Below are 14,044 nucleotides of genomic sequence, written 5' to 3' on the forward strand. Positions count from 1 at the left end.
GTTCAAACCTATCAGCTGCTTCTTGGGAACTCTATACAGGGTTGCTATGAGTTGGAATTGACTCTACTGCACTTAACAGTAACTTTAAGATAATTTAAGAAAAATTTGAGCATCACAAAATCTGGATTGACAATGGTTCTTACTTATTTTTGTTTCCTTCTTGTTTTTCCTTTTTTCTCTTTCAACAATATTGATGCTTGAGTCATATATTTTTTTTCTTTCTGCAACTTTTGGAAAATATTTGTTGTTGGTGGTAATGTTCTTTGGTTTCAACACCTGATTAAGTGTTCCATTTTCTTAGTATTAATTACAGAATCTTGGTGGTGTTGTTGGTTACACAGTGGGCTGTTAACTGTAGGGTCCATGGTTTGAGTTCACCAGTCACTCTGCCAAAGAAAGAGGAGGTTCTCTGCCTGTTAAAGATATACAGACTCTGGAACACTGTAGAAGGTCACTATGAGTTGGAATCAACTCCAGGGCACATAACAGCAACAACAAAGTTCAGTTTGATATATTACACTCTAGTCTAAAAACATTTCCTAAACATTGCATCATATCTATTGAATCAATAAACATGAGAGTGTTGCAGTTTGGATATCAGTAAGGTTTCTGCATTTGATTATAGAACTGTGAATTTAAAAACAAATTCAAATTATTTCACTTTGTTTAAGACTTGGAAATAGTTTGTTAAACATTAACTTCCTGAATTAAGTACTAACATAACAAATCCAACTTATATCTTAAAGGAAATGAATGGAAGAATATTACCATTTCATAATGCTGAAAAAAATTAATAAAACTCAACATTTATTCATGATAAAAAATTTCATAAACTATAAACATTTTTAAAAATTTAAAAAGTCCTCGTGTGATGTGCTAGACTGCAAGGTTGGCTTGAACTGCAAAGTCAGCGGTTCAAGCTCAGCAGCCACTCCTTGGAATTCCTATACAGGGTGGCTATAGATCTGAACCAACTCGATGGTACTTAACAACAACAATAACAAATATCTGCACCAGACAGTTAAAACAAAAGCAACACTAACAACAACAGCAAATTAATGAACACTAGCAACTTTCTTATTAAAGTGAGCGCTAGGAAAGAGTATATGCTATCATCACTACTATTTAATATTATGTTGAAAGTTATAAGTGCAGTAATGCAAGGAAACAAAATAAAAGTTGTGAGAATAGGGAAAGAAGAGAGACCAGATAGCAGAACAGCCCCAATTTTTTTTTTGCCTAAATTATGGCTATGAATCAGAACTAATTCAACCCACACTCAACAATCGTTTATTTTTTTCTTAGAGATTTTTTTTGTATTCTTCATCTGAATGGTGTATGAAAAACATTTACAAAAACCAATGGAAAGTAGTTTACTTAATCTCTAACTCCAATATTTTTCACCTACGTGCAAATGAAAATTAAAAGAAATGAATAAATAGACACACTTGTTAATTAAAACAGTTACATTTCTAACATGATTAGTATAATCAAATAAAATTTTAATATTTTAATCATTTGATTTTAATCAAATGAAATATCTCACAAGAATCTAACAAACTAAACCCAAAACTAACCCAATTAGGTGAACTTTTAATAAGGAAAATCTAGAACTAATGGCAAGACAATACTGTGATATTTCATTCACACAAACACCTTGAATCGTGAATCTGTAACTATTTATAATACTAGTTTGTTGGATCACTCCTTCCAATATAGATAAGAAAGTAATTATGATAAAGTAAAATTATGAAATTTCAGGAACACAAAATGTTCAAGATATTTACAGACCTCTATCCTTAGTGCTCCTCGAAAACTCTATACAGGGTTGCTATGGGTTGGAAATGGCTCGATGGCACTTCACAACAACAATCCTTAGTGCAGCACTGAAGGATAAACACTGGACTGCAAGGTTGGCGGCTCAAACTCACACTCTTCAAAAACCCAGGGTTACTGAGTTTGAAATGACTTGACAGCTCTTAACAACAACAAGCCTTGGTGATGTAGTGGAGTATGCGCTGGGTTGCTAACCACAAGATCATCAGTTTGAATCCACCAGTCGCTCCATGGCAGAAGACTGAGACTTTCTTCTCCTGAAAAGCTTAAAACCCTGGGAAATCTTCTACAGGATCACTATAAATCAGAACTGACTTTACAGCACATAGCCACAACAACATTAATTGCAGCAAATGTTTAAAAAAGTACAATGTTAATGAAACTTAATATCTATAGCCAAGTTTAACTTGGGCAGTTAATTCCAAAGAAACCTTTATAAATAAGGAGCCACATACAAATATTCTCAAGAAGTCTGACCTTTTTATATGAGCCTGTCTAAAGATCATGGCACTGTAGGATAAGCACTGGACTACTAACCACAAGGTCATCTGTTCAAACACACCAGCTGCTTCTTGAAAATCCTATGCAGTGTCTCTGTGAGTTGGGCCCTACCCGATGGTACTAAAATACAACAAAGATCACATAGTGTCACAGTAACTGTAGTTGTTAGTTGCTCTTGAGTGGATTCTTAATCATAGTGAGCCCATGTGTGCAGAGTAGGACTGTTCCATAGAATTTTCATGTCTGTGACCTTTGGGAGGCACATCGGCAGGCTATCCTTCTGAGGAATTTTTGGGTGGGTTTAGACTGCCTAGTCTACTGCTTAACCATTTGTACCACCAAGGGACTCTACCCCACAATTATGCATAAATTTACTCTTTGACATGATGGAGCAATAATTGGAGGACTTAATATCAGGCATAGCAATATGAGAGGCTACTTCTGCTGTCTCAAAAAAAAAAAATGCTGAAAATCTATTATTAGTTTTAAAAGTGTTGCCATAGGCGTGACAACTAGTTTAAAAGATGGCAATTTGAATCCATTCAAATTCAAAGGTGCCCTGGAAGAAAAATCTAGTCATCTGCTCTGTTAAGATTATAGCCAGCAAAGGCTTAAGAAACAGTTCTGTTCTAGAGCCCATTAGTTTGTCATTAGTTGGAATTGACTCAAGTGCAATGTGTTTGATGTGTTTATTAATGCATGAATGACTATTTTTTAAAATATATTTTTGTTTCCTTTTTCTTTGCAAAACCTAATTTGTTGATAGGGTCTCCTTCTCATCCAACAAAGACCTGGAATATTACAAAGAAATGTTCAGGAGAAATGTATCTCAAAATATAAAATTATATTTTCTTAAAAATATAATAAAATAATTTTCTTAAAAAAAAAATATATATATATATATAACATGAAGGTATGAAATGCTACAGAATTGATCTATTATGGTTTATTAGTCAGGTAACTTCTCAGCACACATTAACACATATAATCACACACATACATGTATATGCACCTCTAAGCAACATTTTAGAAATGAGAATATTCATAATTATCTGTACATATTTTTGTGAATTTGTAATGATTTATACATGCTATTCAGCTTAATTTGAAATTGAGAATTTCTTATGTTAGAGTTAATGAAAAATTTAACAAGGAAGTCATGAAATTTTTCTAATCTTATTCTTTGGAGTAACTACTGTAGTCATGTCATTTTAAACATAACTGTTCATCTTATATTTGTTGCATATTTTAGTAATGTGCATACTGTCTTATCTAAGATATAAATATATTCAAAATTAGAAACAGAACTTAATTTGTCATTTAAAAATTAATTTAAAATTGAAAGTGAAGCAACCTCTATTATTTTTTTTTTTTTTACAGGATTAACTAAATGTAAGCAAGTTCTGGGGAAGCTCTCAGAATTGATACGGAAAACTCTGTCAAAATCTAAGTGAGTACTGCATAAATTACTCAAAGTAGCATATTACTAGAAGAAATACATTTTATCTGTGTAGCATGTATTTTGATATTTTCTTGCTAATAAGTATTTTATAGAAGAAACTTGTTAATGGAACAAGAAATTGATAATTCTGAAAAGTTTTACTTTTCTTGAGAAATGTTATGGTATATGACTTTTATTTATTACTAAGGAACAAGTTGTTGTTGTTAAGTACCGTGGAATCAATTCCAACCCATGGAGACCCTGTTCAGGGTTGCCAAGGAGCAGCTAGTGAACTTGCACCACCGACCTTGCAGTTCAAACAGCTTTGTAGTCTGGCACATTAACCCACAGTGCCACACCAGGAACAAGAGACAGAAGAATTTGAAGAGAGTTAGTAGTGGCAGAAATATTCAATTTACTCTTTCAGTATTTCATAAGATTAAAGTGTCTAATTAACATTATATTTCAGAATATGCAGCAATAATTCCATACAGGTCAAAAGCCTTCTTTACTAAGGAGAGAATTAACTTGTCAAAATACTATGCAAATTTCATGAAATTGTCCTTGATTAGTTTTGAGGAGTTCTGGTGTGGGACTATAGGATAAACACTAGACTTCAAGGTCGGTTTGAATAGCAAGGCCGTTCAAACGCACCAGCCTCTTCTTAGAAACCTTATACTGGGTCGCTATGAGTTGGAACTGACTTGACGTCACTTAATATCAATATCAAAGCATTATATAACATCCTCAAAGCAGACAGAAAATGTATTAGCTTCTTCCCTCAACAATTATTTTCAACAATTATGCCAGGAACTTGGATACAGTAGTAAAGAACATAGATGATATTCCTGATATTGGTGGTTTATTGACTCATGGCATCTATCTATATATTCCAGTTTTCTAAATTAATTTAGAATAGGTACTCTATAATAATAATTGTATTTGTTGTTGTAAAGTGCCGTTGAGTCGATTCCGACCCATAGTGGCCCTGTAAGGGTTTCCGAGGAGCAGCTGATGAACTTGAACTGCCAACCTTGTAGTTCAAATGGCTTTGAAGTCTGACACATTAACCCACTGCGCCACAACAGAACTCTGAATAATTGTATACAATTACCAAATTAATAATTGTATACAATTACCAAAAAGAAAATCCAAAACACCGTATTTTAAATAAATAAATATATATATATATAATGACCTAGGAATAATTTATTTTTCTCACTATATTTATTTTATTAATCCTCACAATACCCTTCCAGAAAAGCTGTTTATATTACCATTTTACAAGTCAAAAAGCTGTAACAGAATATTTAAATGGATAATTTCAAGTCAGTATCCTGTTGTGGCACTATAGGATAATGCACGGGACCACAAAGTCAATTTGAATTGCAACATTGGTGGCTCAAACTCACCAGTAGCTCTCAGAAACACTACTAGGAGTTGCTATGAGTGGGAACCAACTCTACAGCACTTACCAACATCAAATCTCAAGTCACAGGGATTTTAAGTGATAAAGACTCTCATTTGGACAGTCTGCCTCCAGAGATTGCACTATCTACTCCATTATGTATTAGAATGCACAAAGAATATAATCTGAAAAAATACACAGCAGAGTTAATACACATTCATTTCTCTAAGGTTTTAATGTTTTTAAAGTGAATGTGTACTACTTCCCCACCAATAATAATTGTTTTTTAAAAAATAAGAACTTTGTGTTTCGTGTTTTACCAAACACCTAGTGATACAAATGATGTGGAAGAACTGGATTTCTGATACCAGCTAGGGCTGGTATAAACTACTACAACTTTGGAAAACAATTTGGCATTACCTCATACTTTACCAATGAGTAATTCTACTTGGATGAATATACCCAAGCATCTTACTTGTGCATTAGGAAACATACAGAAGAACGGTTATTGCGGCACTGTTTTTAAAAGAAAAATAAATAAATAAATAAAAGGGGAGGGGGACTCAATTACCCATTGAAAGAACAAGAATGAATAATGAATTTTAATATAGAAATATAATTGAATACTATACAGCACCAACATTATTGAGTCATGGTGTGGCACTGTAGGGTATGCACTGGAAGGCAAGGTTAATTTGCACTGAGTGGAGGTTCAAACCCACCACCCACTAATAGGAAATCCTATACAGGGTTGTTGTGAGTTGGAATGACTGGACGGCACTTAACAACAATAGCAACAAAATTATTGAATTTTGTGGGACCATATTTAAAACTTTTAGTAATAACTAGTGATTAAGTTTAAAAAGTATATCTGAAAGCATATATAGAAAAGGTCTTTTTAAAAGATTCAAAATAAACATACAGATATGTTACAGAAACTTAAAAATAAAAGTCAGGGAATGATGAAAACTAAATTCAAGGTATGGCGCTGTAGGATGATAATCACTGAAGTGGTAACTACATAGTTGGTAACTCAAACCCAACAGCTGCTCTGGTAAACCTTACTACTTGGTCTCTATGAATCAGAACCGACTCAATGGCACTTAACGACAACAGCAACAAATTCAAGGCGGTGGCTACCTATGAAAGGAAAGATAGGGGATAGTAAATGTTTCAGATAATCTTTGATTTTATGGGTTGAGTAAAGAGAGCATAGGTGTTCATTATAAATTTATTTTAAAAAGTCAAGTGGTTGTGTCCATGAATGTCACTAATTAAGAATAATGATAGCATAGTGGTTAGGAGTCGGGCTGCTAACCTCACGGTCAGCAGTTTGAAACTACCAGCTGTTCTGAGAGAGAAAACTGAGGCTTTCCTTTCTGGTAAAGGTTTGCCGCCTTGGAAACCCTGTACAGGGTCACTATGAATGGGAACCAACTCCACAGCACATAACAACAACAACAACATCACTTAGATAGTAAACTTATGTTTTACTTGAATAATGGGGAGCACTGGAAAACGTTAACTTAAAGATAATAGTAATTTGTGATTAGTCATTCTTTATATTTTATTTGTTAAAGGGGATTTTGTCTAACAAATTTAATTATGAAATTTTCTTAAGCTTCCATTATATTTATAATCTTTGCATTGTGTGTTTCATATTTTAATTCAGGTTTGTAAGCTTACTTAAAGACTTCGTTGAGTCTGAATTTTTTTTAATTGATGGAGATTCTTTATTCATCACTTGCGTATTCAATGTGAACTTTAAGAAAGGACAAACTCTTCACTTTTTTTACATTGTTGAACGATATCTGCATGATTTCATTAAAAAAGAAGCCAGATTTTTAATTGTCTTTTTTAAGGTAATAAAAATATTTAATTTTCCATTCTAGTTTTATAGTTTTTTTAAAAGAAAAAATATTCAGTAATTTAAAATTTTGTTCAATCATTACTTAGTCTTTTAGATATTTTAATTCTTCAGGCAATAACTAACACCCCGACTAATATAGTATAAATTATATCAAATGTTAACAGTAAGAAAATAGCTAGTGAGTCTATATTTGTCTTAAAAATTTTGCAAGATGCAGAAAAAATATATTTTAACCTTTTTGAACTTCTTTGTATCATGCAATGCAAAAAGTTGTCCAAAAGACTAATCTTTAGGAAAATAGCTAGTTACTCTATTTTATCTCTATTATTAATATTAGTTTGCTTTTTCTGCAGGATGTGGAAAATATGTATTTTAATTATCCTGAACTTTTGGCACTTCGTACTGCATTAATTCAACATCTACAACACAATACTAATGCAACTGTTCATACAGAATTTTCCAATTGCTTGTCTCCAGAATGGGAACTATTTCTTAAAGAATGTTATCCATATTTTCTGATTGTCACAGACCAAGGAATAACATATTATCACACAGAGTTTTTGAACATTTTTATCATTCATGCTCTTCAGAATAAAATCAATATTGTACTATCTTTGGGACAAGAGACTGATGTCCTTAGAATTCATGGGTACTATGCCGCAAGTTGCTATCTTCACAAACAATTTTTTGAAAAGGTAAGCCATATTGAATTTCCCAGAAGATAGAAACAATGTGAATGTAGAGAAATTTAATTGAGATCAACAATATATGCCTTTATTTGAACTATTCTGTGCATATCAAAACTTTGAAGGAGCATTCTAACTTGGGAGAAGAGGACAGAATTTTGTAATGGCTTTAGTAAGAGAAATCAGGTGAAGTTTGAGGAGTAGTTGGTCAAATATTTTTCGAAGAATCAATGATGCTTCTCATAGACTGAGATATAGGGTGAAGAGGAACCGTTGTGGGTTAATTTCATAAAAGAATAGCTGAGAAAGTCAAAGAAAGTGCAAAGACTACTTTGTGTACACACATATACATTAATTTATATAATAGAAATGTTGTTATTGTTGTTATGTGCCATGGAGTTGGTTCAGACTCTTAGCGACCCTGTACAGTGTTTCTGAGGCTATAAATCTTTACGGGAGCAAAAAGCCTTATCTTTCTCCCACGGAACAGCTGGTAGTTTCTAACTGCTGACCCTGAGGTTAGCAGCCCGATTTATAACCACTAAGCTACCAGAGAGCCTTATAATATACATAGGTACCTATCTATCTATCTATCTATCTATCTATCTATCTATCTATCTATCTATCTGTCTATCCATACATGAGTATATATATGCATTTTTAAATTTACCCATGTAGTTTCACTTTAAAAATTAAGATAGATTATTGAGAAAATACTTTATTTTTACTACTCTTATTGAAACTATTTGATATGGTTGTATCTCTTTAAAATAGGTTATATATATCTATATATATCTATATCTATATATATAGATCTATATATAGTTGTTGTTAAGTCAGTTCTGACTCACAGTGACCCTGTATAGGGTTTCTGAGGCTGTAAATCATTGCAGGAGTAGAAAGCCTCATCTTTCTCCCGGGGACATTTTAAATCATTGCAGGAGTAGAAAGCCTCATCTTTCTCCCAAGAACTGGCTGGTGGGCTCAAGCCCCCGGTCTTGTAGTTTGCAGTCCATTGCTTATCCTACAGAGCCAATGCACTCCCATGGTAGATTTAAACAGTAAAATTTAAATGGCTGGCTTTTAGGGATTTTTTGTTATTGTTGTTCATTTTTTTAAAAAAATAAATACATTCTAGTGGTTATTCCTGTATTTTAATAACCTCATTAATGGGTAATTTAAGCAAAAAGAAAGGTAGTCTGCTTTTATTTTAATTGGCTGAATTGATTTTTTAAGTAGTCAAATCATCATGGATATAAAATGTTTTGTGATATGATTATTTTTTGAACCCAAAGATTTACTTATGTCTTTTTTTGTTTAGCATGAAGAACAACTACAATTTGCCATAAACACCTACCTAAAAACGTATTTCCAAAAGTTGCAAGAAACAGAAATATACCTATATGGTCTTATGAAGCTAGACTTGGAAGACATGCAAAAAGAGGTAACAAGATGATTTATACATTTATGTGAACATTTTATACAATAAAGTTTGATATCAACAAAATATACTTTAAATTGCTTCTAGAAAATAGATATTTCCTTTATCAGTATGTATGTCCTTACCAATTATACAGGGCAATATTTGTGGGATTTGTCCTCTTTCAATCTATATAACATTGCATCAGAAGAAACCAAAAAAGAATAAATTTCTAAATAAATAAATAAGTAAACAAGTCAGCCAGTCAGCCACAGAGTCCATTTAGACTCATGAAGACCCCAGGCAGGACACAAATGCATTCCCTAGGTTCTTCAGTGAGTATGAACTTTTGGAAACATATCATAGGAAGGAGTCTTAGTATTGCAGTGGTTAAGAGCTTGCCTACTAACTGAAAGGTCAGTGGTTCAAGCCTTCCAGCTGTGGAATAAAGATGTGACAACTGGTGTTGGTAAAGATTAAGCACTGGAAATGCTATCATCTGTCTCATAAGACCTGTACAACCAAACAGCAATGAGTTAGGTCAGTTTCTTTTGATGCATGTAACCAATTGTGTCAGCCAGAGATATTGTAGCAGAAGATTTGCTTAATTTACTGATGAAAACCTTTTGCCATTTTCTGCAAAACGCTTAGTATTATATGTACAATAAGATCAGGGCGGACAATTTGTTATAATTTTTAACATAAAAATTTATTCTTGACATGTGTATAGTAACCATTGAAGATTATAATGCCTAGAAGATAGAAACGTTGAAGAATTTTGCAAAAGAAAGCCATTTTTTTGTAGCTAGCAGTTGGCATTTAAGCAATTGATACATTGGTAATCTTTTATGAGGAAGATCCCTAAATCAATTGTTATTTCACTCTTCTGGTTATTCTGATTTCTCATTGGTGATACTATTTATTCTATAGGTAATCTGTTTCCAACGGCAAAGTGACCTGTGAGAATGGTTTCAGCTCCAAGTTTAAAGAATATTACTAATGTGAAAAAAATGCAATACATTTTTCCAAGATTTAAAGCTACCTTTGAAACTTGCTTTGAAACTTTTTTTTATATATATATTCAGTGGCTTAAATATATATCTATATATTTCAGACACATCAAACCTTATCCTTGCTTCAGAATCTGTGGCCAGAAGGTGCTGATGTCAGAAGTGTAGTCTGCTCTGTTGCATGCTCAGTGACGCTAAAACTCTATCAAAAAATGTTACATGATGTACACTCCTGTGGAAACCCCAACACATGTGCAGAAAATCCTGTAACACAGGTGAGATTCTTTAAAAAAAAAAATAATAATAATATATAATTTTTAAAGATGTGGAAGAGCTTAAAACTTGTTGTTAAGTGCCATCAAGTTGGTTCCGACTCATAACGAACTTGTATAGGGTTTCAAAAGAGTGGCTGGTGAATTTGAACAACTGAGGGTTCAAACAGACCTTTTATTCCAATGCTTTATCCTGCAGCACCACACTTAAGAGTAGAAGTAGCGCTAATTGTAACTTCAACATCAAACAGAAAATTATGATTTTATCATGTTTATTGAATAAATATTGAAATAAATATATCCTTATGAAAGAATGCAGGGATTTATTGTTGTGAATTGAGTGAAGGTTTATTGGTAAAATCAGCAGCTTTACATTCACAATTCATACAGTTTATTTCATCTCAGTGAATGCAATCCCCTCCCTGCAACAATATTCTACTTCCTCCCTGTGGTTCCCCATTTACATCTTACATTTCACAAATAACCAAAGCAGAAATATTTGATGCATACATACAAAACATATATATATATATATTCATTTAAATGTCCAAAGGGCACATTCTGAAAGCCAGCCTCCTGGCCACAGGCATACAGTCCTCGTCAGTTCATGGGTCTAGAGCCTACAGTTGCTTTGATTTTTCCATGCCACCACTTCTGCCACTGTCTCTACTGTTGCTGCTTTTCTGTGTAAGGATCTCACACTCCACTCATGCTATTCCTTCTTGATGGTCCTGGGATTGTTGGTTCCTGAAATGAAAGATTAATTATTTCTGCTTTGTAGCTACACATCTTCTATAATTTCAGCTTTGATAATCATCATTAATCCTGCTAACGATTACTCACAATTGAATCATAAAATCCTATCAGCATCATCCATACCCTCTTTCATCAGGCACATCTGAAACAAAGGAAGACTTTTCAGAGGGGATACCACCTCACCAACCTAATTCTGAAATAAAGGACATCCATGAAAACTTGCAAACTAGCCACTTCATGCCTTTAGGTTGTTGTTGTTAGGTGCCATCCAGTCAGTACTGACTCATAGAGACCTTATGCACAACAAAATGAAACACTACCTGTTCGTGGTCCAACCTCACAATTATTGCTATGCTTGAGCCCAACAATGCTGTCACTTTGCCAATCCATCTCACTGGTGGTCTTCCTCTTTTTCTCTGACCCTCTACCTTATCAAACATGATTTCCTTCTCCAGTGACTTGGCTCCTCCCAACAATATGTCCGATGTATGAGAGATGAAACCTGGCCATCCTGGCCTCCAAGGAGCACTCTGGCTGCTCTTCTTCCAACACAGATTTGTTTGTTCTTTGGGCGGCCCATGGTACATTCAATATTCTCCAACACCATAACTCAAATGCATCAATTCTTCTATGATCTTCCTTATTCACTGTCAAGCTTTTGCATGTATATGAGTTTATTGAAAATACCGTGGCTTGGGTCAGGCACGCCTTAGTCCTCAAGCTGACATCTTTGCTCCTCAACACTTCAAAAAGGTCTTGTGCAGCAGATTTGCCCAATGCAATACAGCGTTTGATTTCCTTGCTGCTGCTTCCATGAGTGTTGATGGTTGATCCAAGAATGAAGTCCTTGACAAATTCATGCCTTTATTGTTCCCCCTAAGGAGCTCTGGCCACCATTAGTCTGTCAGTTTGTCATACTGTGGTGACTTGTGAGTTGCTGTGATTCTGAAAGCTATGCCATTGGTAATTTAAATACCAGCAGGGTCACCCATGGTGGACAGGTTTCAGATGAGCTTACAGACGAAGACAGACTAGGAAGAAGGAGTGACAAACTACTTCTGAAAATTTAATCACTGAAAACCTTATGAATAGCTGAGAAACACTGTCAGATATAGTGCTGGAAAATGAGCCCCTCATGTTGGAAGACACTCAAAACGCGACTGGGCAAGAGCCGCCTCCTTAAAGTAGAGTTGACGGTGATAACGCAAATGGAGTAAAGTCCGTGGGAGAAAAGTCCTCGGGATCTTCATCTGCTGATGGGGCACAACTCAAAATGAAGAGAAACAGCTGTAAACACCCATTGAAATTCGGAACATGAAATGTACGAAGTACGAATCTGGGAAAATTGGAAGTTGTCAAAAATGAAATGGAACACATAACCATTGACATCTTAGGCATTAGTGAGCTGAAATGGACTGGTATTGGCCATTTTTAATCTGATGACCACATGGTTTACTATGTCAGAAATGACAAATTGAAGAGGAATGGTGTTGCATTCATTGGCAAAAGGAACATACACAGATCAGTCATGAGGTACAATGCTGTCTGTGATAGGATACTATCCATGCGCCTACAGGGAAGCCCAGTTAATACCACTATTATTCAAGTTTATGTACCAATCACTAAAGCCAGTGAGGATGAAATAGAAGAATTCTACCAAATTCTTCAAACTGAAATTGATCAAACATGCAATCAAGATGTATTGATCATAACTAGTGATTGGAATGCAAAGATTGGGAGCAAAGCGGAAGGATCAGTAGTTGTTAAATATGGCCTTGGTGATACAAATGATGCTGGAGAACGCATGATAGAATTCTGCAAAAGCAATGATTTGTTCATTTCAAATACCTTCTTTAGACAGCATAAGAGACGACTATACACATGGACTTCCCCAGATGGAATACATAGAAATAAAATTGACTACATCTGCGGAAAGAGATGATGGAAAAGCTCCTATCATCAGTGAAAAGGCCAGGGGCAGACTGTGGAACAGACCATCAATTACTCATATGCAAATTCAAAATGAAACTGAAGAAAATGAAGACAAGTCCAAGAGAGACAAAATATGACCTTGAATATAACCCATTTGAATTTAGAGATTATCTGAAGAACAGATTTGATACATTAAACACTAAAGACTGAAGGCCAGAAGAGTTGTGGGATGACATCAAGAATATCCTACAAGAAGAAAGCAAAAAGGCATTGAGAAGACAAGAAAGAAGGAAAAGATTAAAATGGATGTCATAAAAGACTCTGAAACTTACTCTCCAGCATAGAGATACTAAAGCAAATGGAAGAAATGAGGAGGTAAAAGAGCTGAACAGAAAATTTCAAAGGTCAGCTTGAGAAGATAAAGCCAAATATTACAACAAAATGTGTGAAGATCTGGAATCAGAAAACCAAAATGGAAGAACATGCTCAGCGTTTCTCAAGCTGAAGAACTGAAGAAAAAATTCAAGCCACAACTTTCATTATTGAAAGACTCTTTGGGCAAATTATTGAATGATACAGAAAGCATCAAGAGAAGATGGAAGGAATACAGAGAGTCACTGTACCAAAAGGAAAAAGTTAATGTTCAACCATTTCAAGAGGTAGCATATGATCAAGAACCAATGATACTGAAGGAGGAAATCCAAGGTGCATTGAAGGAATTGACAAAGAACACGGCACCAGGAATTGATGGAATAAAAATTGAAATCTTTCAGGAAAGTGAGGTGGCACAGGAGGCACACACTCATCTCTGCCAAGAAATTTGGAAGAAAACTATCTGGCTGTCTGATTGGAAGAGATCTGTATTTGTGCGCATTCCAAAGAGAGGTGACTCAGCAGGGTGTGAAAAATAAT

At 34.4% G+C, this 14,044-nt stretch overlaps 1 protein-coding gene across 1 annotated transcript in view; it reads left to right on the plus strand.

The window, feature by feature from the left end:
- The window catches only part of LOC102830723 (probable ATP-dependent RNA helicase DDX60-like), a 123,837-nt gene that overhangs the window by 702 nt on the left and 109,091 nt on the right, over nt 1–14,044 (plus strand). Inside the window, exons 2-5 of the mRNA XM_006864551.1 lie at nt 3,718–3,787; nt 6,859–7,048; nt 7,410–7,751; nt 9,064–9,186. Coding sequence (XP_006864613.1) covers nt 3,718–3,787; nt 6,859–7,048; nt 7,410–7,751; nt 9,064–9,186 — 725 coding nt within the window. The remainder of the gene's footprint in view (nt 1–3,717; nt 3,788–6,858; nt 7,049–7,409; nt 7,752–9,063; nt 9,187–14,044) is intronic.

The sequence above is a fragment of the Chrysochloris asiatica genome, unplaced genomic scaffold (assembly GCF_000296735.1).
Source record: "Chrysochloris asiatica unplaced genomic scaffold, ChrAsi1.0 scaffold00066, whole genome shotgun sequence".
NCBI classification, from domain to species: Eukaryota; Metazoa; Chordata; class Mammalia; order Afrosoricida; family Chrysochloridae; genus Chrysochloris; species Chrysochloris asiatica.